A 26,424-nucleotide genomic window follows, 5' to 3' on the forward strand; every position below is an offset into this window, starting at 1 on the left:
ACTTTGAAGACTGTAGTTACACCTTTGTATGAAATCTGCAGTATTTTTGTCAATTTCAAGCATTGTATCACCTTCATTCCTCAAGACAATGATTGACTGATGAGTTTCTAGAGAAAGCTGTTTCTTTTTTTTAGCCATCATTTGATCTAATATTGACCTGAACACATGCCAGTCTATTGCACACTGTGCAACTCAAAAACAAACACAAAGACAACATTCAGCTTCATTTAATGAATCAAATATCTTTCAAATGTGTTTGATATAATGGCAAGTGATTTTCTAAAACAAAATGATAAATTTATCATGATTACTCAAAGATAAGGTGTTGGAGTGATGATGCTGTTTTTTACATCAGTAATGTCCTGATGATACTTTATGATCAGTTGAATGCCACTTTGGTGAATTAGAGCACCAATTTCCTTCTGAAACATCAAAATCTGAACATTATTCCAAACTTTTGGCCTCCAGTGTATATATAAACATTTTAATCTCAATAAAAGCTACAATTCATAAATGTTGGAATTAATAGTTTTGAATTGTTTTGTCTAACAATGTTGTTTTAAAAAAACATTATATTTGAAAAACTTTGCCGACCAACTCAAAGTCAGGTGGTTTAACCAACATGCAGATAGTCATTTTGCAATAAAACTAGGGATTATCTGGAGATAATACGAGAACCGATAACTCACAGCTCAAGAAAAGTTTTATTGAAGTAATCTCTGCTATAGGTGCAAATCCTTTATTTAAAGCAGTGATTGCAATGATGCAGATTTCAAAGGCATTCTTATTATTCATTTAAAAAAAAACATCCCACCGTAACCTAATACATGTCAAATAACAACAGATTCCAGTTCAGAAAAGTTTGTTGGCCTCTTTCCATGTATTCTAATGCAGTGTCTCCACAAACACACTCACACGGATCTCTGGGTGGTCTTGCATCTCTCTTTACGTTTGTTGCTGAGGGCAATACACATGTAAAATCTCTCTGTTAAACCTTTTAAAGTCTTTATAGTGCATAAATTGGTTGATAAATGTTTTTCATTAAGGACAAAATAAACAAATTCCCTCCAGAGATGAAGTCCTGTTCTGAACCTCACAGCAGGTCAGTTTGCTGCTGCACTGAACCATCTATGCTTTTGCTAACATAACTTAAAATAAGAGGGATTTCAATACGGTGCTTGTAATGATGCTTACCAGTGACTTCAGGAGACTAATTGGTCGCTGCTGTCCTCCAATGAGCAGGCGTGGTTCTATGATGTCATAATATCCCAGCGTGTTTAGTGTGCCGTGTTGACTCGGATAGGCAGCTGAAACACACACACACACACACACACACACACACACATGTTGTGTTTCCATGTTTTATGGGGACTTTCCATAGACATAATGGTTTTTATACTGTACAAACTTTATATTCTATCCCCTAAACCTAACCCTACCCCTAAACCTAACCCTCACAGAAAACTTTCTGCATTTTTACATTTTCAAAAAACATAATTTAGTATGATTTATAAGCTGTTTTCCTCATGGGGACCGACAAAATGTCCCCACAAGGTCAAAAATTTCGGGTTTTACTATCCTTATGGGGACATTTGGTCCCCACAAAGTGATAAATACACGCTCACACACACACACACACACACACACACACACACACACACACACACACACACACACACACACACACACACACAAAGTCTGAAATCTCCACATTAAAGCAAACCACCAATCTACAGTCTAGACGTTTTATTGTCTGATGACTTTCTATCCCTTAAAATAGTATTTGAATAACACCCAAAGGGAACGTTAATGGTGTCACTTTTGCCACTACGTTTAATTCACTACACTGCAAGACAAAACATTTTCTTATTGAGTATTTTAGTCTTGTTTTCCAGTAAAAATATCCATTAATATTATGTTTTCAGAGTAACCTTTTTTTTAACCTAAGTCTTTTTTTTGGGGCAAATTAGGTAAGCCAAATGACTTGATTTTAAGGGAAAACAAGTACATTTTTCTAACCCCATTGCTAATTTTATTTCTTGTTTTAAGCATAAAGCTTCATCAAATACATTTTTTTCTTCTGTTTTTGCCGTGTACTTGCAATCCAAAACCAGGCGCTAATTAATGTTTTAAAATAATGCTGAGCCATGTTCAAATAAAGTCATAGTCACACTGGTTGCACTTTATTTTAGAGTACATGTACTTTCAGTATACTTAAAATGCACTTACTCAAGGAAGTACTGAGTAATATTAGGTAACTACATGTACTTAATATGGGTTAAGGTTAGGTTTAGGGTTAGTACAAAGGAATTACTAGTGTTGTAATTACATAGCACGTAAATGTAGAACAGTACTGTAAAATAAAGTGCAACCATCACACTTTTAATCTCCTTTCTATGCAAATTAGGCTCTATATAGATTGTGCTTTATTTACAAAACACAGCATCATTTATCCCGCGCAATTAACATTGTGCAATCACCACCCATATCAAACAGGCAGCAAACCAAATTTTATTTTTTGTAGTGACCATGGCAGCCTTTATTTATCAAATTATGGAGAAGAGCCTAACAATACTGTTAAAAATCTCTTTGCATATGTAAAGTGCATTCATAAGTATTCAGTCCCCTAAAGTATTATTGCTAAATAGTATGCCTTATGCTAAAACACTTTAAGTAATTTTCACATCAATTACACAAATTTTCACATCATTCTACACACCATACCCCATAATCACTAAGCAAAAACCAGACTTTGTATAACTTAAATATCCCATTGACATAAGTATTCAGACCCTTTGCTATGACTCTTGAAATTTAGCTCAGGTGCATCACATTTCTCTGGATCATCTTTGAGATGTTTTACACTTTGATTGGGGTCCACCTGTGGCAAATTCAATTGATTGGACATGATTGGAAAGGCACACACCTGTCTATATAAGGTTTTCATTGAGGATATCTCTGTATTTTGCTGCATTCGGCTTTCCTTCAACCCTGACCAGTCCCCAGTCCCAGCCACTGAAAACACCCCACAGCATGATGCTACCACCACCATGCACCGTTCACCGTTGGGATGGTGTTGCACAGGTTGGGAGCGGTGCCTGATTTAACTCCAGACCTAACGCTTCGAATTGTGGCCAAAGAGTTCAATCTTCATTTCATCAGACCAATTAATCTAGTTTCTCACAGTCTGAGAGTCCTTTAGGTGCTTTTTTGCTAATTCCAAGTGGGCTTTCAAGTGTCTTGCACCTGAGGAGAGGCTTCCGTCTTGCCACATGATCTCTGGAGCTCAACCAGAGTGACCATCGGGTTCTTGGTCACCTCCCTTACCAAGGTCCTTCTCCCCAATTGCTCAGTTTGGCCAGGCGGCCAACTCTAGGAAGAGTCCTGGTTGTTCCAAACTTCTTCCAGTGAACAATTATGAAGGCCACTGTGCTCTTAGGAACCTTCAATAAAGGGAAAACATTTTTGTAGCCTTCCCCAGATCTGTGCCTTGACACAATCTTGTCTCTGAGCTCTGCAGGCGGTTCCTTTGACCTCATGCCTTGGTTTTTGCTCTGATATGCATTTTCAGCTGTACAGACGGGATCACAGACATTTTTTAATACTGTGAAAAACTCAAAAACATTTGTAACTTCTGAATGAGAGATGTTTATGGTGATGTGCCAGTGGTAGCATGTACTCGCCGGTCACTGAGATGAATCATGGATAAAATATCCTTAAATGTCCACGAAAGTTCATTTTGGCAATATTTGTGCTGACTTCAGACTTGTATAAACATTTAGGCTGGATCAAAAAGATTTTTATTTTTCTTGATATCGTTTTTGGGTGTTTTTCCATTCACCGACTTGTTCACTCCTGCTGATGTCACAAATATGGTGGCTACAGGGAAAAGTGACATCACTGAAACAGGTCAATACAACAGATCTAACGGTTTTAGCCTTGTCCCAGTCCCAGACATTTTACTATGAAACGCCCTTGTAAAAGTACAAATTATTACATTTACTTAAACTTAAAATAGATGTCAATATTTGTTGTAAGAAATAATTTCTATCATTCCTACCACACCAAAACACTTATTTTATATATACATGTTTATCATTTAAGTTAGTGATCTTGTTTAACCAAAGAAAAATCAAGGTAAATATAACATGTGAGCAGAATATTTTTAATTGATGTCAAACTGAAAATTTGCATGAGCGGATGCCCGGTCCCCAATCAGCCTGATGGGGGTGCGCGAGGGATAAGGGCAGTTCGAGAGAGAGAGAGAATTACAGGCAGCTGCTCTGTGTGTTTATGTTTGTGTGTTTTTCATTTTTTTCTTCATTAAACTATTATTAATATTGTCAAGACGGTTATCACCTCCTCCTTGCCTTTGAACTGCTTTACATTGGTGCCGAAACCTGGGAAGGAGGAGGGATGCCCGTCGTGAAGACCTCGACACTGCCGTCCACACAGGGGAGTGCCGCTGCCATCTGCCGGGGGACTGAATAGCCCAACCGCCTGGATGGAGAGAACGGCCGCGGTCTGCGAGGCAAGTGGGGACTGGACTCCCGACCGCCTGGAGCGAAGGAGCCGCCGCCAGGGGTGGAGGAGTGCCCTGCCATCCCCGAGAAATGCGGAGGGGTCAAGAGGACCGCCGTCCACGAGGGGAGGAGGAAGCGACTCCCCGACTGCCTGGAGCGGTAGGGCCGCTGCCAGGGGTGGAGGATAGTCCCCACGGGTCTGCAAGAATGCGGAGGGGCGTTCTGTCCGCTGGGGGTCGGTCTGACTCCGGTCCGCCCGGGTAGGAGCATCTGCCATCTGCCTGAGAAGGTGGAGGAGTGATTGGGGACCACGTGACGAGGGGAGTCAGACAACAGACAACAGTCTCTCCTCTCTCTCTCTCTCTGTCACTCCGTGTTGGCCTTTATCCATGCCGGGAGGAGTGTAGAGTGGAGGAGGGCGGGGCCGGGCAACAATGGGGATAAGGGCGGCCAGTGACGATGCTTCGAGAGAGAGAGAGTTACAGGCAGCTGCTCTGTGTGTTTATGTTTGTGTGTTTTTCGTTTATTTCTTCATTAAACTATTATTTATATTGTCAAGCCAGTTCTCGCCGCCTCCTTTCCTTTGAACTGCTTTACAATATTATTTAATTGTAAATTTAGCATATATAAAATGTTAGCTTTGAAATTAGCCTAGTCAATTATTCTATTATATTTATTTTTAAGAATGTAATTTCCACCAAAGAACTCTATCTAACAAAATACAGGATTTGAGATGTGCTGGAAATTAAGATTTTTGAAAACGTCCTCAAATAATAACCAATAACAACCAAACTAGAGAAATTCTAGTTCACATCTGAAAGGTTTAAAGCTACTATAATGTTTGCTTTAAAACTAGAATAACTGCTTTGACAAAAAGGAACAAAAGAAGCTTTTTTATTCTTAAAAATAATCCAAGATAGCAGAGAGAGAGAGAAAGAGAGAGAGAGAGAGAGAGAGAGGTTAGTATTAGGATGCTGTCATGTTAGTAAGCTGCCTATGTAGACAGTAGTAATCAAGACAGCTCACTATTTGAAACAGAACTCAATAAGTGTAAGAAGCTAAAAAAGTTTGCTCCTTGACACAACAATTTACCACAGAGACGTCAACCATATAAACACATTTATAATAACACTACAGCACACACATGCATGCATACACATCAAACATTTACCAAGAATGACACAAACAGTGTGTCGTAAATCATGCATGAAATCACTCCATTACACAGCGACTGTAGAGCTGCATGCTGAGTTTTGAGCTAATGTAATTTACAATACAATCCCATTGATATACTCATTAAACGTGCGGTTTGAGTGTGCATGTGCAGAAAGTCACGGTTTGTCCAAACACAAGTGTTCACTGGCATCTGCACGCTACTGAATCAACATAATTTGTCTTCATTCAATCTTTACAAACAACTCAAACATCCAATTTGTATATACTCTAAGTGAGATAAATTAAATCTTCAAAGTTTCAATCGCTGTTTATTAAAGAACTTTTGAAATAACAGCTCTGTTCCAAAACCTATTGAGCTGCCTACCTAGACACCATTTTAAGGGCTCATATACATGCTCCAGATGCAAAGGCTGATCCAGAAAGTAGCGAGCAACCTTATGCTGTCTTTTATGGCTACATCCACACTAATCCGTTTTCATTTTAAAAAGATTTGTCAGGGTCCTAACGCTATCACTTTCCAATGTATGCGTATTGGAGAGCATTTTCGAAATATAGGAAAACACCGTTCTAGTGCAGAAGAGAGGTGTTTTCAAATGAAAATCGTATTAGTGTGGATGTGGCCTCTAATTAAACATCTTGGCCAAGTTTCCTTCAATCCCACAACGTATGGCTAGGAGCTCATGTGAAAAAGACAAAGAAAGAAAGAGAAATGTTGACCATATACATGAACATATACATGACATGTCACGTGACTATGTTCTACAGGACGCTTGCCAGATTTGGTTGGATTTTTCAAATTGATGGAAGAAAAGTTTGGAGCAATGTCTTGTTATATGTACTTTTTAATTATGAACCGATCCAAAATCATGTGTTATTAATAGGGATGTGAATGGTATTCAAATACCAAAATCACTATTCGGTCATTCTGCATGTGTTTAGAGGTTTCAACCCGATCTGAGTCCGACGGTACCCGACAAACCTACAGGTTTGGGCCAGATTTTGGGTCAATTTTTTTAAGTGGGGAGTGGTGGCGTAGTGGGCTAAAGCACATAATTGGTAATCAGAAGGTCACTGGTTTGATCCCCACAGCCACCACCATTGTGTCCTTGAGCAAGACACTTAACTCCAGGTTGCTCCAGGGGGATTGTCCCTGTAATAAGTGCACTGTAAGTCGCTTTGGATAAAAGCGTCTGCCAAATGCATAAATGTAAATGTAAGTAGGCTATAGGGCAAGTTACAGGCTGTTCACATGTGCGTCGAGGCTGTGTAAACACATACTGGATGGAAGTCTTTAAACAGTGTGCCACAACTCATAGGGCCAGTGGTGGCTCAGCGGTTAAGGCTCTGGGTTACTGACCAAAAGGTTGGGGGTTCAAGCCCCAGCATGGCTCAAGATACCACTTTTGGACCCTTGAGCAAGGCCCTTGACCCTATCTGCTCCAGGGGTGCTGTTTCATGGCTGACCCTGCGCTCTGACCCCAGCTTAGTTGGGATATGCGATGTGCATTTGTGAAATATGCATTTCATTGGCTCTGTACCTGTACTCTGCACAATGACAATAAAGTTGAATCTTAATCTTAACTCACTTTTTTCAGAGTACCGTGCAGGACGTCACATTTTTTTAGACACTACATTAAGTTTAAAATCACTGTAATATTAATGTGACCATTACACATCATTCCAGATTGTTTTTCCCCCCTTTTTGCTCTGGTGTGCAGACAAGTTAAATGCTGCATCATTAAAAACCAAAGCGTCCTGAAGAAGTCCTATAAACTGTAGCGTTCACCGCCTCATGGAATGTGCCTGGGAAGAATGACAAATTTTCCATTGATTAAAAACAGGTCTACTATGTTGCAGGCAGTGACAGAGAATATATTTGTTCGACTTTAATGTGATTTTATCATTTGAAGATCTATGTATTGTGCTATTTAGGCTCATATCTCACTGTGCACTTTATTCCCTGCTAATCTGAGATTGTGTTTGACGCATCCATGGCAATAAATGTTTTTTATTCCCGAGTCCCGACAAATAACACAATAACCATTCATGAACTCTCACGGTTAACCACATATTACAAAAGGTTACCGTGCACATATTTAGGGTATTAAGGCATCTTTCGCTTTATCATTTAAACATTTTAAAGTAATCCATACTGTTGCATGAAGTCTTTCAAATAAACGTGCTGCACCTGTGAGACGCAGATTCCTTGAGCGCGCAATCGAATGCCTGTGCTCGAGCTGCTGTAGTCCAGCATGCAATTGGCCAAACAAATGGTATTTGACATAAGGCTGACATTTATTTAGTTTTAGAGAACCCCCTGGGCAATGGCCCAATCGGTCCGGTGGCTAATCCATCCCTGTTTGGCATGCTCAAAGCCTAGTGTGACCGTGGCTTTAAGCAGATTTTCAAACTGTTGCTTTTAAGCAGGATTGGTTAAGGATGCTGCTTAGAACGATAGCGATGTGTCTTTCTGTCTGTCTCCGTACATGAACCGCAGCCCTTGTCTAAAGTGTGTGTAAGTGTTATACTGAATTAAACTTCTGCTCTGGTCTTCTTCAAGCAACTGGAATCCACTATTAGCGAATCAAAGGCCGAGCTCTCCTTCTGACTGACCAGAGTAGAGCAGATTTAGAGGGGAGAAAGTCTTATCCTTATGCAGACTATTCATCTATGCTACATGCCAAATATTAGGGTTTCCCACACACCATTCTCACAGTGAAAAGAGACAGTGACTGTGGAAAGATAAGACTGCTCAGCACATTTACTGTCTCTCTGAACCTGAATAACGATGACGTAAGGAAACAGATTTAAACATATACTAATACATTTTTTAAATCAACATTAATTATCTCCGTGACGCTTTGAGGGATTGGGACGAAACATGGTACGTGTCATCACCATTAGGTCCTGAGGTTACCTGCAGTGTTTTGTTGCACTGCCCCCTACTGGTCACGAGATATGAAAAAAAGCAAATTTTTGCTCATAACTTTTGAACAGTTGGTCATAAAATCATCATCACTGGCCTCATTAGATTCAGTGGGGCATAGTGAGTCCAACAATATGAAAAATTCCTATGTCGGCCATTTTGGACGTCGGCCATTTTGAATTTAGTCATAAAATGCTGTATTTTACGAACAACTTGGCGTATGTTATGAAACTCGGTATGTGACTTTGGCACCATGCTCTGGAGGGACTAAAAAAGTTTCGGGACAGTGCCACCTTGTGGTCAAAAATTATAATGCTATTTCATAAAAATGCTAATATCTATTGACTCCTTTTGCCTACTATCATGACACACGGGTCTTGATAGATTCCGTGGTTCATACCGAGAACAATGAAACCAATTATGTCATGATCGAGCAAACTTCCTGTCCGCCATTTTTAAATGTTTTGAAAACCTACTATTTTTAACTCCTCCTAGACTGTTTGTCCTATTTGCAGGGAATTTGTCCTGCATCATCTAGGAGGCACACCCGACAAAAGATATTCACATAATTTTGACAAACCATACCGTTTTCGAATGGCGCTTCAATTAATTTGATAAAGAATGTGCAAAGTTGAACTTGAGGCTGTATCTCCGCAATGCTTTAAGGGTTTGGGATGAAACTTGGTACGTGTCATCACAATTAGGCCCTAAGTTTACATGTAGAATTTTGGCACACTGCCCCCTACTGGTCAGGAGAAAGAAACATTTCTATTTTGGCTTATAACTCTTGAACGCTTTCCTGCATGATAACGATCATGCCCAGATAGTACCAGAGCAGTTTCAGAACACGACGCCTACATAAAATACAGCTTTTTGCAACATGGTGAACAATACACTGCAGCGTCACAATATGAGCTCCAGGTGAAAGTAAATAAGACTAAATACTATTAAATATATGAATATTGTATACAACAAATCCTCAAATAATTTACTACTGTATCATATTATAATGACAAACTGGACAACAATAAAAAAAATTGTTCGATTAAAATAATATTAAGGAACAACCTAATTGCTGTGAGTGAAGTAGTAGGTTTTGCACACGCTGTGGTCATTTTATATTTGTACGTTTTCTGTAATACGCCCCCAGACCACCCTGTCTGGGTTTATTTTGCGACCGGCTGACTGTACATTATCCCAAGATGCTTGACTGTAATATAACTACTTTAAATGATGAGTAGCTCATAGCTTGGGAACGTACAGTTTCAAAGTAGCTTCCCCAACACTGATCATGCATTGCGGTTTCAAAGTAAGTTTGAATAGACTTTGCACGTCTGATAACTATATTCACAACTCCAGTAATAAACTGTCTTTTATCTCCAGTGGGAGTTTCAAGTTAAGTTCACATGTAACATCTCTGTCTGACATCTGGACCTGAGGGGATGCAAGATGAAATATGTCCAAAAATTAACCATGCATTTTTGGCTCACAACCATTTCAATATAACAACAACAAATGCCTTAAACTCCTTGTGACCACTCAGGGGGCTGTTTTCTGTCTTGGACAACCACTCAGTGTGACAGCGTGTGCAATAATAATGATTTCCTCACAGTTTTTAATTTTATTATTGCAAATGGGGTGCACAATCTTTCATTTGCCATTGATAAAAGTCCCTCTTTACTTAGAGCAAAGTCTTTTCCTGGACTGAAACACAAGGCTAGCACATAACTAGCACTGACCTGTAAAGTAGCCAGTATAAATGCACACTGAGTGGGGCTATTTGTGTGCATCTTTGTTACACACTTTTCTTTCCAGGAAGGTTCTGCTCCCCTGTTCGATAACTAATTTCCCAGCATGCGGTCTAATACCCAGGTAACCACAAATAGTCCTTTTTGAATCACCAGTCGCGCAGTAACAGCATCTCACTGTGAATGAGCCACTCGGCTTGCTCATATCCCGCTGCGGTGCTGCATTTGATTAAATGTGAAAAACAACGCCACAGGCGACATGCCGATGACTCTCCACATGAACAAAGAGAAAAACAGAAGACAGCTCAAACAAAAGGGAAAGAGTTTGGTCACAGTCCAGGATATGTGAGAAAGAGTTGAGAGAGATGCAGTTTCTGCCTCCAGCAGTTCGGAGAAGAAGACCTCGCTTAATGAGAATGCGAAGATCAGGTTGCTGCAACGACAAACTGTCCTGAGCATCCTTATATTGGAAACAAATTTGTGCAGGATGAATACAAGCCAAGAGTTAAGTCTTCGGGCAGTTGGTAGGCCATTGCTATGAGGTTGTTAAAGTCTTCAGAGTGTTTAGTAAGGCATTGCTATGCAGTTGCTAGGGAATCTCTAAGTGATTGCTAGGGTGTGCCGAGTGGTGCTAGGGTGTTGCAATGCAATCATTAAGGTGTTTGTTAAAGTGTTCTGAGTGGTTGTAAGGGTGGTTACTCTGGTGTTCTAGGTGGTTTGCCAGGGTAATGTTCTGTGGTTTCTAGGGGTTATTGGCTGTTAAGGTGTTGCTTCATGGTTGCTATGGTGTCCTGGGTGGCTGCTAGCAAGTTGTACAACTGTTGCTATGGTGTTCTGGTGATTGCTAGGTCGTTGCAATTTGGTTGCTAAGGTGTTCTGAGTGGTTGCCAGGGTAATGTTCTGTGGTTTCTAGGGGTTATTGGCTGTTAAGGTGTTGCTTCATGGTTGCTATGGTGTTCGGGGTGGCTTCTAGCGAGTTGTACAGCTGTTGCTATGGTGTTCTGGGTGATTGCTAGGTAGTAGCAATGTGGTTGCTATGGTGTTCTGCATGGTTGCTAGGGCATTGTTTGGAGATTTTAAGTTGTTCTGAGTGGTTGCTAAAGCAATGCTCTGCAATTTCTTAGGTGTTCTCAATGGTTTTTAGGGTGTTCCTCTGTGGTTGCTAAGATGTTCAGACTGTTTTTTAGGACATTACAGAGGGATTGATATAACGGTGATCTGGGTAATTGTTAGGGCATTTTTTGCAGTTTTTAAGGTGTTCTGAGTGATTGCTAGGATGTTGCACAGCAGTTGCTAGGTTCTGAGGGATTGTAAAAGCATTGCTATGTGGTTGCTAGAGTTTTCAGAGTGGTTGCCATGGTGATGCTATTCGGTTTCTAAGGTGTTTCAAATGGCTGCTAAGGTGTTGCTCTTTGGTTGCTAGGGTGTTCTGGGTGGTTGCTAGGGTATTGCACAACTGTTGCTATGGGGTTCTTAGTGATTGTTAGGGTGTTGCTCAGTCAGTCACCTTTATTTATAAAACACATTTAAAAACAACACTTGTTGACCAAAGTACTGTACAATGCTAGCAGTTAAAACAAATCAATAAAAGACAACATCATTTGCTTATAAAACAGAGACCAATATTGGGAAACACTGCTACTCTAACAATGATCCATAAGCTACAGAGTTAGAGTTAAAAAGATACGTTTTTAGAAGTGATTTAAAAGTATTAATTGTAGGACAGGGGATGGAAACGTAGTTAATGGTGGATTTGGTTTAATTTGGGAATAAATGTGGATTTCCTTTAAAATACCCCCCGAGGTGGCAAAAGCCAGGTATTTCTTGAATAGCTTAACGTAAGCTTTTGGCCATGGAAGCCTAATAACTTGGTTAAGTAAATGCACATCTCAGTGCTGGACGAGTAACACAAACAAGTTCGATGCGTAGGGTTAGGGGTTCATACAAATTCGTAACTCTTAAGTAAAAGCAAAATTAATAGTGATACTTGGAAAGCACGACTTTTGATTCACCACAAAAAAAGCATCTTTCATCTAGTCTAGCAGCAATGTGATGCTCTAGAAACATCGTCTAAGAATCTCATCAAATCTTCTCTCATTAACTTTCCGTTCCTCTCTTCCTCTGGTGTGGGATTTGAAGGAGATCCCATTGTGATTGCAGTTTAAGTGTTTATATTGGCCGACCTAAAACCTAAACTGTTCAGCCTAAGAGAGGACACTAAACAAACACATGAATAAAGGACCATTGTAGGCCCCCAGATCTGTTAGTGTCATCAGGGTCCTGTACAGAGAGACTAAACAAGTTCAACAGGCCACAAGTCCTGGGATTTTTGGTTGCTGATAAAGTCCTCTGAATAATTAACACTAATGGTGTACAAATAGCTGATGTCTACATATACTTTTATTTAGCAAGGGACATGGCAATATCCCCAGGCAGACAGTTACACTGAATGTGATGCCCCCTGCTGTTCGGCCGTGTCAGTGTAATCTCTGAGACCTCTTTGTGACCTCTGTCACCACTAGAAATGTAAAGTTTAAAGCAATCGTGTTGTTTCCCGTGATTGTGATTCCTGTTGCATATGTTCCTTCTGTGCAGCACTGAAAAGTCTTTGTAAATGCACTATAAATGGGCAGCTTGGATTCAGCCTCTGGGCTTTTGCAGTGTAAAAACAGCTCTAGATAGCAAATCTAACCACAATATAATTGGTTTATAACGCCACAGTCACTGCAGGGCTGTCCCATATGCCAATGCATGTTTGAGATAGGGAAGCGTGTGAGAGCATATGTCAGCTGTGTTTGACTCCAGCTGGTCATGTAAAGCACATGTGTGCCACATGCTCAAACAGCTCTAAGAGTTCCCCTGCCCAGACGAGATGAAGAGGAGGAGAGGGCCTTCCATCTCCACAGCCTCATATAGAGTCCTTGCATTACGTTTACATTTACATGTATGCACTTGGCAGACGCTTTTATCCAAAGCGACTTACAGTGCACTTATTACAGGGACAATCCCCCCAGAGCAACCTGGAGTTAAGTGCCTTGCTCAAGGACACAATGGTGGTGGCTGTGAGGATCGAACCAGCGACCTTCTGATTAACAGTTCTGTGCTTTAGACCACTACGCCACCACCACATTAACTCATCCTCTGTGAACTCTGTCTTAGTAGACTGAAGTGAAGTCTGGCTGGCACATGCTGCAGTTGGTCATTATCACTAACCGACAACTGATGTAGTGCATCTAGTGTGAATGTTAATATAAAAATCAAAGCCTACAGAATTTGTACACAGCACACTTACCGAACTTCTCAACTTCTGACTAATTAATTATACTAATATTCTACTATAGCATTAACTTAACAATAGGCCAATATAATCAACCATATATTCTCCATTGAGTAAGTATCTACACAGAGAGGACCTTATCAGGAGGCTTCTAGATGGACAAATAAGACCTCCAGGACCACCTGCTCTTGGCAAACTGCTTCAGCAGCATATGCTCCTCCATGCAAAGTCCACTGAGATAAGCCAGGAACCACACAGATAACTTCACGTGACCCTTACACAAAGCCAGGTCACATGGGTGCTTCTGATGCTCAAATAGACCATGACCTCATCCCTACAGGATAAACATGATGCAGTTGCTTTTACGAAAAATTCATGTAAACAAATTACATTCATTAAAAATATAGAGGGCTGAAGTCTTCTGTTTTTCAATGGTAAATTTGAGCAATATTTTATAGCATCAGCTCACACACAAAGTTTTCTGCAACGTTTACTTAAAGACCCCCATGAAATAGTTTGATGAGTAGAGTTTAGTTGCTTGTCCATCCATCTACACTATAACAACTAGCTAGAACACCACAGCAATGCCTAGCAACACCCATCAACCTACCAAATCACTCTCGCAACCAGCCAGAACAGCTTGGCAATACCTAACAACCAGCCAGAACATCCTAGCAATGCCTAGGAACCAACCTAACAACCAAGAAACCAAAGCTTAGCAATTAGCTAGAACATCCTAGCAACAACTAGCAACCACCCAAAATAACTCTGCAATGTTTAACAACCAACCAAGACACCCTAGCAACCAGCCAAAACATCCTGGCAATGCCTAGCAACCATCCAGAACACCCTAGCAACAACTGAATAATGCATTGTCCGTCTGTGTCTGGCGGTAAAGCCAGCGTAACCTTCAAACGTAATACTGATAAATGGTTTTAAACAAGACTTTGTCAAGCAAACATCAATTTATAGTTGCACTTCTAACCAAAAGAGATGAAAATGCCTTTGGGTTTTAATTGCAAGGAGCAATATATAAGAGCTAAATGGACAATTATAGGAATCTGAGGTCAGTTTGTTCTGAACAAAGTCTTTATGCCTTTAAGAAAGCAATTCGATGATGTGGTAAAGGTGTTGTATGCTATTTCAGGCATTTTGTTTTGCTATATGACTGCATTGTGGTCTTGTTTAAAGGGAAGCAGTTTGATATTATGATCGCATTTGAGCAAGAACTACTAGAATTTTCCAACGGTTTCCAGGTGGGATAAAATCTGGAAGACAAAAACAATGTTCAGAATTTATTTTGTAGCAATTAGTAGCAAGTAAACTAGATATTCATGTGCAGAACTCTATATTCTGCTTTTGGTTACGGTTACTTAAAGGGGCAGGGAGCATTCTGATCACAATGCCGATACCCAATTTTATGTATTGGGGAAGTTCTAAACAACCAAAGAGACTGCAACTTGAGCTCAACTGTGGTTAGTCATGTTACATGTCAATCAGACGGTCTCTTTCTGTCCAAGTGGGCGGTCCTTTGCTGAAGAAACCACAGTGTGGGCTAGAATGTATGTTGAGAGTCAAAAATCTAACTAGCGAGGCTAGCTTGATGTCACAGGCTATTGAGAATGTAATCACCCTTGGCCTTTTTCCAGAGAGGGCAAAAGGTTGTTTTAGTTGTACAAGCCAAGGGGTGAGATGAGTTGAATGCGATCTCTGTTTCTTCTCTCCCGCTCTCTCTCTCTCAGGCAGTCATGCATGCACTCGGGGTTGCCAGTTCTGTGCTCAACCAGCCCAATAGCAAAACTCAAAGTATGCCACAGATTGTATGCAGTTTCTTCTTGGTTTTAGGACTACAGTACACACTGAACATCTGTATTCTGCTGGACAACCGTGGACTTGGCAACCCTGCTGCCACTGCAGAGTTTCTATCTTTTTATTTCTTTCACTGTCTTTCATTAACACCCCTCACACACACCCTCAACCATATGGTTTTCCTCAGCATATACCTCTCTTTCTCCGAAGTTCAGCGTTTAAGGTGCATATGAAAAGCTGCTGGTCTGTATGAAACTGAGTCTGTCTGTCAGTCATTGCCATGGGCCGACCAGCAGATGCCAATCACATTCAGCTGTCTTCAGTGCTGGCATGATCCATTCACTCTGACTGTTAACGTACAAAGGAAAGTGTGCCAACTGTCATCTGATAATAAGAAAATGTCAGACATGAGGAGGATAGGAGTAGGGACACATCTATGACTCACAGGAAACCGTTAGGAGCATTCAGAGTGAACAAATGTTAAAATCAATATAAAACAGCATGTTTGAAACCAATTTGACTGATGCAGCCTTCAAGTGCTACTTTGCATGTCTGAAGCTATAGTTACAAGTACGTTCATGTCCTTTGTTGTTGGAGAGAATAGGGAATGTGGAGGAAGCCAAGCTCATTCTTGCATATTTCTTGGGGAACTCCTATTTTGACACTTTGGTCAAAAACATGCTATTTTCTATGTGAAAATATGTACACATTAAATGGTTACTGATTTATGTAAATGTTTATGACCGAAATGGTAAGCTCCAACATGGTAACATGCAAAACAGGACAATCATTGAGAAAAAGAATTAGCATAATGAATACATTTGATCCATCCAGAATTTTTGGGATTGTGGAAAATGGGCGTTACGCACCAGAAGAGCCCGACCTGAATGTGAGTTTGACAAATAATGCCTAAATAGCTACATTATGGGTATATTTGGCTATTTTGAGAACTTCTTGGTCGATTAACATGATTTAATTTGAGTGATTTTGGTGCAAATATTATTATGCAATTAACTTCAGTACATTTACGCAAAATTCTATTTAAAATATTCAAAAACATATTTTGCCATCCTTTGAGAATTTTTTGAACTGATACAAGGAGAACTACACAGCCTGGCCCAAAACAAATGGCATACTCAATATTTGGTTGGACCGCCTTTAGCTTTGATCATGGCGTGCATTCGTCGTGGCATTGTTTCGACAACACTATGCAACATCAGACATTTTTTTTCCCACCAGAGTTGCATGAATTTGTGGCCGAGATTTTGTATTGATGACGGGAGAGTCAAACCACTTTGTAAAGTCTTCTCCGGCACATTCCAAGAATTTCAATGGAGTTAAGGTCAGGACTCTGCGGTGGCCAAATCATGTGGGAAAATGATTCCTTGTGCTCCCTGAACCACTCTTTCACAATTTAAGCCCCATGAATCTTGGCATTGTCGTCCTGCTCAGGTTCACTTTCCATGAGGCAGCGAACGCCAGGGTTTATAAACCTCTTCGGTATGCTTTGATTTGAAACGTCCATGACAAGACAGACAGTTGTGAACGGTACCACGATCCAACGCCTTTGAAAGTCGTGTAGTGTGTAGGAGGCATAACCACAGAGAACGTATGATTTGATGATGATATGATATTGTATATTTAAAAACATGTTGTAAATAAACAAACTAAGATGTTGTCATTCATATTTCAGTGCTACACGAACAGACAACGACTGTAGCACTTTAAGCGTTTAGACTTGCGTTGATGTCAAGAGAATTTTTAGGAAAGGCGTGTAGAAATGGAAAGAACGGTCGTAATCGTACACATAGAAAAGTGCTAAGATCCATTGTTATCAGCAAACACAACCCAGGACCTTTTGCCAACACATAGAACTGCAACTACTAGCAGAAATTACGTAAATAAATCTATTCATTATTATTATTTCGAAACTTTAACCAAACCCTTCTTTTTTGCACATCTGACATGTCAGTTGATATGGAGGTCAGCAAGACAAGAGAAAACAATGATAGGACAGAATCGTTTTTTTAGTATTTATCTGTACCCCTGGTATATGCAAGTATACATATATCAACATCCTTTTATAAGGCTGGTGATGATCTACCAGTACTTCAACCATCCCATGACTCGGATGTGCCAGATCGCTGGACTAGAGAGCAGTGGCATGGCTGGAAGGACAGGCTGTTCAATTAGGATGGGAGCATTGGATGCACCATATGCAAGGATGCAAAGACATTGTTACTGTCTGACAAAATACCTGGACTGCATCATTGTGATGAGTGGATTAATGGAGTAGTGAGTAGTAGGAGCCGATGCTCCAAGAACTGAATGGGACTTCTATGGGACAGGTGCACCACTGGGTCACTCATGTGCTGAGATAATAGAGCACATATCAAAGGTAATGAAAAAGAGGGTGGTGTCCCATATAAAACATAAAAAACCCTGCATTAGTGTAAGAATTTACGAGAGCACTCTATTTGCTGTTGCCTTCCTAATCATATTTGTCAGATGTGATGTCAATGGAGAAGGTGAGGTTGAAGACATTTTTTGAGATTTGGTGGAATTAAAAGAGTGTACCAATGCTGATACTATTTACTCTACGTTGAGGAGTTTACAGGAAGCTGGCTTTGATGAAAACTTTCTGCACAAGAATCACATTAGTATTGCTGCTGATGGGGCTTCTGTTTTGACAGGCCAGGCCAAAATGTGAGTGATTGTGAAGCTAGAACATGACTTCCCCAGAGTTAAATCCATTCATTGCTTTGCATACCGGCTAGAGTTAGCTGTGTCGGATTCACTAAAAACTGTATTTGGCTGTGTTTTGCTGTATTTTACGTGTTCCTCTCAAAGCTGTACAGCTTGTTTCACCAGTCCCACAAGAATGCACGATTATGGGGGCCTGAGTAGCTCAGCGAGTATTGACACTGACTACCACCCCTGGAGTCGAAAGTTCAAATCCAGGGCGTGCTGAGTGACTCCAGCCAGGTCTCCCAAGCAACCAAATTGGTCCGGTTGCTAGGGAGGGTAGAGTCACATAGGGTAACCTCCTTGTGGTCGCTATAATTTGGTTCTCGCTCTCTGGGGTGCGTGGTGAGTTGTGCATGGATGCCGCGGAGAATAGCATGAAGTCTCCACACGCACTATGTCTCCGCAGTAACGCGCTCAACAAGCCACGTGATAAGATGCGCAGATTGACAGTCTCAGACACGGAGGCAACTGAGATTCTTACTCCACCACCCGGATTGAGGCGAGTCACTACGCCACCATGAGGACCTAGAGCACATTGGGAATCGGGCATTCCAAATTGGGGAGAAAAGGGGAGAGTGCGCGATTACTACGAGAAGCAGCAAAAGATCTGAACATTAAAATTCTAAAACTTGGCCAGCTCTTCACACTTCGATGGGTTGCCAGTAATTTTAACATGGTAAAAGCCATGTGGTAAAGTTTACCTGCACAAGCAAAACATTTCCAAATGGAGAGTGAAGACCAGGGCTGGACTGGTAATCTGGCATCCCTGGCATTTTCCCAGTGGGCCGATTAGGGGTGGACTGGCCATCGGGAGAACCAAGCGGGCCGGTGGGTCGGCCGCAAAATGGGCCGAATGGCCCGCGATAAGCTAAAATGAGCCACCGTGTTATAGAGAACAGACTGATGTTGAAAGACAAAAATACAAATGGCTTTTGAAACACATCATGTATGAATGTATGAAGGCTGTACTACGCCAGAGCCTTTCATTTAAGCTGCAGAGAAGAGATACATCACTTGTTGACAGCAGCCACTACATTGAGCAGACCATCGAAGTGCTTCAAGCACTAACATTTCAGGGAGCTAAATCTACTCCAAAGGCTGAAGAGTGTATCTCATCAGGCCAGTTTAAAAGCGTGGACATCGTTGGTGCGAGAGAGAGGAGAATACATACATTTTTTCAAGCAGTTATTGACAGCTTCAAACAACGACTGCCGAGTGATGGACTTGTAGAGTTGCTGAAGCCCCTTGGCATGCAAAACTGGCCAAAACAGCATGGAGAACTTGTCTTGTTTGGTGACACTGAGGTGCAGAACCTGGCTAATCTTCTTGGTGAATCCACAAGATAAGCAGTCGAGGAATTTAGAGACTTTGCAGGGGACACAGAAGGGACAAACCCTGAAGAAAATTCTAACTGTAAGTAAAATGACTCAGACACCAAGTCTCATAACTAACCTCAGCAAAAGAGCTTGTCTTCTCTTCTTTTTGTTGACATAAATGGACCACCCATAGAGCTCTTTGACCCTCCTCCATTTGTGATGTCCTGTATTAAAAGTGGTCATCGTCTGTCTACATCATGGCTGACAGGGAGGCAAGCTGAACAGAGTCAACTCAAATATTTGTGAGGACCCCTCAGGTCTTAATCCGTTCTTGGTGACCCTCACACATTTTACAACTGATCATAATTATAAAACGAACAGTCTCTACAGACGGCAACTCATGAAACCTTCCCATTAAAGATCTCCAGTGATTTTCCGCAGCCTGCTGCATTTATGCAAGACCACATGCTGCACTCTTAAAAACACCACAATTTTGATGCATTTAGACCTCTCGTGAGACCACGGGGAGGCACCTGTTCTGATTAATTCACTCATTAGCCTTTAACAACAGCAGCCAGGTAACCACTTCCTGTCATAGCTGTGCTGTGTTTCACACCAGGGGGGAATTGTGGGAAGATTAGTTGGTTTATTTGTTCCCTGCAGGAAGTGATTACAGTCTAAAGTTCTGAAAAAGAACAGTTCATACAAAAACAAAGATTCTGTCATCTTCTACTTACCCTCATTTCATTCCAAACCCATATTATTTCCTTTCTTTCATGAAACAAGATGTCTTCTGTTTTACATATAACAAAGTGATGGTGATTTATGATGCCAAGCTCAAAAAGGACTAAGCAATCCCAGACATGTACATTGAGCAATGAAACGGCAATGGCGAATCGGAGACACTTACCTCAAAAACATCATTTAGACTCATCCCGACTCCAAAAAACGTTGTGTTTACAGTAAGGCACTTACAATGGTGAACGGGGCCAATTTGTAAACATTAAAATACACACTGTTTCAAAGTATAGCCATAAGATTTACACATTACACGTTAACATTATTGTAGTCCGATAAAATGAGGGATTTACAAGCGTTTCGCCATTAACAAGAACACAGGGAGGACCACTGTAACTAATGCTAATGCTAATGGATATACCTTTACACAGACAAGGCTAGTAAGCTATTTTATCACATATAAAGTCATGTTAGCATGTTTAATGTTTATGTCTCGTGGTTATACTGTTTAAACAGTGTGTTTTGAAATGTTTATGGACTTGCTCTATTCACTTCCAAAGTAAGTGCATTACTATAACCGCAACTTTGCCTTTTTACCTCAAATAAATGAACAAACGAGGAACGAGTCAATATCATGTTATGTCATAATAAATAGGCATGTCCTAAAACCGTTGTTTAAGAACAATTTTAAATCATTTCTAAAGGAAATGCTGTTTGACGTGATCTTACAGCCAGGGCTGGACTGGGAAGAGAAATCGGCCCGGGATTTTACATGACGGGGAGGCTTGTCCTTTTCTGCATATCACGGTGCCATTTTGTGGTCCGTTCTGCATAACGCGCTGCCTCATTGCTGCTTAGCGCGTCCGAACTTTGCATGTTTTGCAGCCGAACCACTCGGTTCTCCCAATGCCCATTCCGCCCCTGATCAGCGAAACGTGCATTGGCCCACCATGAAAATGCCCGGTATACCAGATTACCAGTCCACCACTGCTTACATCATGATTGTTCTCCTCTAAAAGTGCCCTCCGGAGGCTGATTTATTCAATTTGGATCACAGGGCCAATGTGATTATTAAATCGCAAAAGGCTGCAACTTAATTAAATAAATATGTATTCTGCATGTGCTGCACACTACAAAGTAAATTAGCGTTCTCCTCACTGTCATCTGCTATAAACAGAGCGTGCAATGCTAATGATGTTTTTTCCACATAGATATCTATGTTTTTTTTGTGTATGAGCATCCGGCTTCACATATTCACTATAAAGAGTGAATGCAAACTATATATATATATATAATTAAATCTCAGCCTTTTCAGTATAAAACACTTGAACATACCTTGATTTTAATTTGTATGCTGAATGTTTACACAAAGACATTCGTACATCAGATGGTATCGGTTTTTGGTATCCAAGTACAGTATCGGCCCCGAATCCAATACCATTATAGGCTAGGTATCGGGACATTCCTAGTAATCAAGATTATGCCACAAAGGCCTATGACCTTAAAGGAATAGTTCACCCAAAAATGTACATTCTCTCATTATTCACTTACCCTGATGCCAAGCTGAACACAAAGAAAGATTCTTAGAAGATCAATTTGCTTCAGATGACATTGGAGTCACATGGATTACTTTTATGCCGTCTAAATGTGACTTTTTTGGACCGTCAAAGTGCTGGCACCCGTTAACTTGCATTATAAGGAACTGACAGAGCTCTATCTTCTTCTAAAAATCTTTATTTGTGTTCTGCTGAATAAATGGTAAATGGTCTGTACTTATATAGCGCCTTTTTAACCTTAGTGGTATTCAAATCACTTTACACTGCGTCTCATTCACTCACATTCATACACCAATGATGGCAGAGCTGCCATGCAAGGTGCTAGCATGCCATTGGGAGCAACTTGGGGTTCAGTGTCTTGCCCAAGGACACTTCGGCATGTGGAGTCGTGTGGGCCGGGAATCGAACCACCAACCCTGCGATTTGCAGCCGACCCACTCTACCACCTGAGCCACAGCCGCCCCCCTAGAAAGACAGTCATACGCAACTGGGATGGCATCAGGGTAAGTGAATAACGATCACTTTAGTGTGAACTATTTCTTTAACTATGCATTGAACCCGGAACATTCCTTTAAGCACAATTAGTGTGACATTGTGCATGTAAGCGCGCTCACGGCTAATCTTCACTTCCGCCAGAGCTCACAAATTTCAGTTACGCCTGCGTTCAATTAAACAAATACCACTTTTGGATACATGGCAGGTTTGATGTCATTGGTGTCACGTGACTGATTGCAACAACACATGGTTAAAAATGTGACTTGAATGTCTTTGCATTCCACAGATGACAGTGATCCGGGTTTGGAATGCCATGAGGGTGAGTAAATTATGAAAGGGCAAGCACTTAATTTGGCACTCACACAAGTGGGACCGAACTGTAGTTTTCCACACGCTGTGCCGGGGGCACTTTGAGCATCTGTAGGAGACTCGGAGAGAGCGTTCACATACAGTAGTCGACATCCTCTTTCAAACACATGTTGGGTAGCAGCGCTGCTTTGATCGCGCTGTCTCACATCAACTGTTTCTGGTTTTACACCCCACTGTCACAGCTCATCTTTTTTATGCATCCTTTATCTTGACTTTCACAATCGCTTTATATATTCTCTCTATGTCTACTCTCTACCTAGTGGAAATGTTATTGCTCAGAGTTTGGTCTTTGATTGCAGATGAAATTAAAGAGATGTTCACCCAAAAATGTTAATTCTTTCATAATTTGATTTGAGGCATTTATACAATGCACCTGCATACTTAAAGAAACGTGCCTACATCAAATGCAGTTCATACCGAATTTGGAAGCAGCAAACCTCACTTCTGTCTTCGTTAATTCAGACCACTTGTTGTTGAAGCGCTCTGATTTAATGAAATTCTCTCTGGCTGATCAAGCACCGTCACCATAAATGCTGTCACTGTTGCATGCGGTGGGTTTGTTTCTTTAGTGCAGCCCCTGCGATCGCATCATAGTCACAGTGACTGAATCCACATGGAGTCTCATCTCTTCTCAGTTACTGCGTCTATGATGAATTAATGATTCTCTATGTGAAATTAACTCGCCAGAGCACACAATAACATAATTATTAACATGCAGATAAATATATTAAACATCAGGGGGCAAAGAGGGAATGATTATCTTCTGTGTTAATTAAGAGCACTTTACAAATGGTGAGTAGAGCGTAAAGAGTAAAGCATTTGGTAACTTTGTGTGTGTGTTTACGTGTATATGTGTGTGTGTGTGTGTACGTGTATATGTGTGTGTGTATGTGTGTGTGTGATGTGTATGTGTGTGTGTTTACGTGTATGTGTGTGTGTGTGTGTGTGTATATGTGTGTGTGTATATGTGTGTGTGAATGTGTATATGTGTGTGTGTGTGTGTGTGTGTATGTGTGTATATATGTGTGTATGTGTATATGTGTGTACGTGTGTGTACATGTATGTGTGTGTGTGTGTGTGTGTGTGAATGTGTATATATGTGTATGTGTGTGTATGTATGTGTGTGTACGTGTGTGTACATGTATGTGTGTGTGTGAATGTGTATATGTGTGTATGTGTGTGTATATATGTGTGTATGTGTGTGTGTATATATGTGTGTATGTGTGTCTACATGTATGTGTGTGTATGTATGTGTGTGTGTGTGTGTGAATGTGTGTGTACATGTATGAATGTACATGTATGTGTGTGTATGTATATGTGTGTGTGTTTGTGTGTGTATGAGTGTGTGTGTGAATGTGTGTGTATATATGTGTGTATGTGTGTGTACTTGTGTGTATGTGTGTGTACATGTATGTGTGTATGTGTGTGTATATATGTGTGTATGTGTGTGTATGTGTGTGTGTATGTGTGTGTACTTGTGTGTATGTGTGTGTGTGCGTGTGTGTGTGTGAATGTGTGTGTACATGTATGTGTGTACATGTATGTGTGTGTGTTTGTGTGTGTATGAGTGTGTGTGTGAATGTGTATATGTGTGTATGTGTGTGTATATTTATGTGTATGTGTGTATATGTGTGTACATGTATGTGTGTGTGTATGGATATTCTATTGTCCCCGTAATTCAAATGCTTGAAAATCGTACTAAACAATGTTGTGTTGAAAATGTAAATATGTAGTGTTATGTGTGGGTTAGGTTTAGGGGTTATGTGTAGGTGTATGGATAGAATCTATAGTGTGTACAGAATAAAATCATGTGTGTCTATGGAGAGTGCTCGTATGATAGCTGCATCAACATGTGTGTGTGTGTGTGTATGTGTGTATGTGTATATGTGTGTATGTGTGTATATGTGTGTATGTGTGTATGTGTGTATATGTGTGTATGTGTGTATGTGTACTTGTGTATGTGTGTATATGTGTGTATGTGTGTATGAGTGTGTGTGTGTGTATGTGTACTGTGTGTATGTGTGTATGTGTGTATGTGTATATGTGTATATGTGTGTATATGTGTGTACGTGTGTGTGTATATGTGTGTATGTGTGTGTACTTGTGTATGTGTGTATGTGTATATGTGTGTATGTGTGTGTACATGTATATGTGTGTGTGTGTGTGTGTGTGTGTGTGTGCAGTTCCCATTATTCTCAATGATAAATCTTATTACTGTTAAGATAAAAATGATTTTTCATGTTTGTTTAAATTAGCATAAAGGCAGTACAGTAAATATTACCATGATGTATAAATGCTTTACAGTTATATAATAAATATCTCATTGTTCTTGCATTCCTGTTATAAGAGTAAAATATTTTTGCATTACAGTAATGAGAATTGGGGTGGAAAATATGTGCAAAAATACACTTTCTTATTTCTTTCTTTTGACTTTGAGGTGAAATTTGATGATCAGCATGAGGATACGACAATCTAGATTCACCAGCTTAACATACATAAATGCTCTCCGCTTACACTCCAAAAAATATTTTTGCCTGTTTTTAAGATTTAAGATTTTCAATTTCATAACAAAAATCCATTATATTGAATTTTATAAAGTTTAACAAAATGTAATCAATAAAGCTTAAAATATTTAGTTTTTTTTAATTATTGTTATTAAAGAATCCTCAAATCAATTTAATTGAATTTTCTTATGAAATTGAAATTCGCAAGTCTTGAACATTATATGAAGATCTTTTGTCTGTATAAATAAAGCATGAACAACTCCAAAAACAGCTTTTCTGCAGGCAGTCAGAACTAGTTTTCCATTTAAAATTATTATAATTATTTTTTAAATGCAACAGTTCAATTTAGAGATCCATCTGTCCACAAAACACATGCTGTGTCCCAAAACCAAGAGTGCTGCCTAGGTAGACAGCTTCATATGATGCCCAAAAATACTGCATGTCTGAATTGTAGCCTAAATGAATATGACTGAATGAAACTGACAAGGTCATACCAATTGAAATATCATTTCAGAGTCTGCTCATGTTAAACAGTGCATTAAGATGTCAATCGTGCAGTTTCACTTTTTACAGTGCGTCTGGGTAGGCAGCAGTTCACTATGTTTCCAGACACAACCCCCGACACAGTCATGCGAAAGTTGCTCTAAGTGCACAAAGAAGATCTTGTCATATTTCTTACCTCTTGGAAAGAGACTCCCGGCGCAGCAGACCGTCAATACGGACACAAAATGCGCACAGACCGCGGGCAGAAGCGCGAATCTCGGACTGTGCCGGGTGAACATGGTTCCCGGCTGCAGAACCCCACGGATCACGGCTGCACGACCATGATATAGAGAGGACTTCCTAAAAATCTGAGCGACTCCCGTTAGGAGCGTTTGTGCGCGCTTTCCGCTGATCCAGCGCCAGACATCTCCTCTCCACAAGTGCGCACACGCGTTATGAACGCATGCAGCTTATAACGGTGCATTGAGTGTCTGTATGTGCGCGTGCTGCCAGAACCGGAACGACAGCAGTTCTTCAGCTCAAAGTGTTGTTGTCAGTCACAGCGACCATGTGCTCTGTGCATGCGTACACGCGCGCTGAGGAACGCCCTTGATTTTTGGATTCACGTAAAGACTCATCGGATTATCACTATCTGCGGTACTTTTATTAACTTATATATATATATATATATATATATATATATATATATATATATATATATATATATATATATATATATATATACACTACCTGTAA

At 40.4% G+C, this 26,424-nt stretch overlaps 1 protein-coding gene across 1 annotated transcript in view; it reads right to left on the reverse strand.

The window, feature by feature from the left end:
* The window catches only part of LOC127633707 (disintegrin and metalloproteinase domain-containing protein 12), a 120,385-nt gene extending 94,201 nt beyond the window's left edge, over positions 1–26,184 (reverse strand). The window contains exons 1-2 of the mRNA XM_052112973.1: positions 25,865–26,184; positions 1,195–1,307 (exon numbers count right to left, since the gene is read on the reverse strand). Of these exons, the coding sequence (XP_051968933.1) occupies positions 1,195–1,307; positions 25,865–25,967 (216 nt within the window). The 5' untranslated portion in view covers positions 25,968–26,184. The remainder of the gene's footprint in view (positions 1–1,194; positions 1,308–25,864) is intronic.
* Positions 26,185–26,424: the final 240 nt, after the last annotated feature.

Source organism: Xyrauchen texanus, chromosome 40, assembly GCF_025860055.1.
Source record: "Xyrauchen texanus isolate HMW12.3.18 chromosome 40, RBS_HiC_50CHRs, whole genome shotgun sequence".
Classification (NCBI taxonomy): domain Eukaryota; kingdom Metazoa; phylum Chordata; class Actinopteri; order Cypriniformes; family Catostomidae; genus Xyrauchen; species Xyrauchen texanus.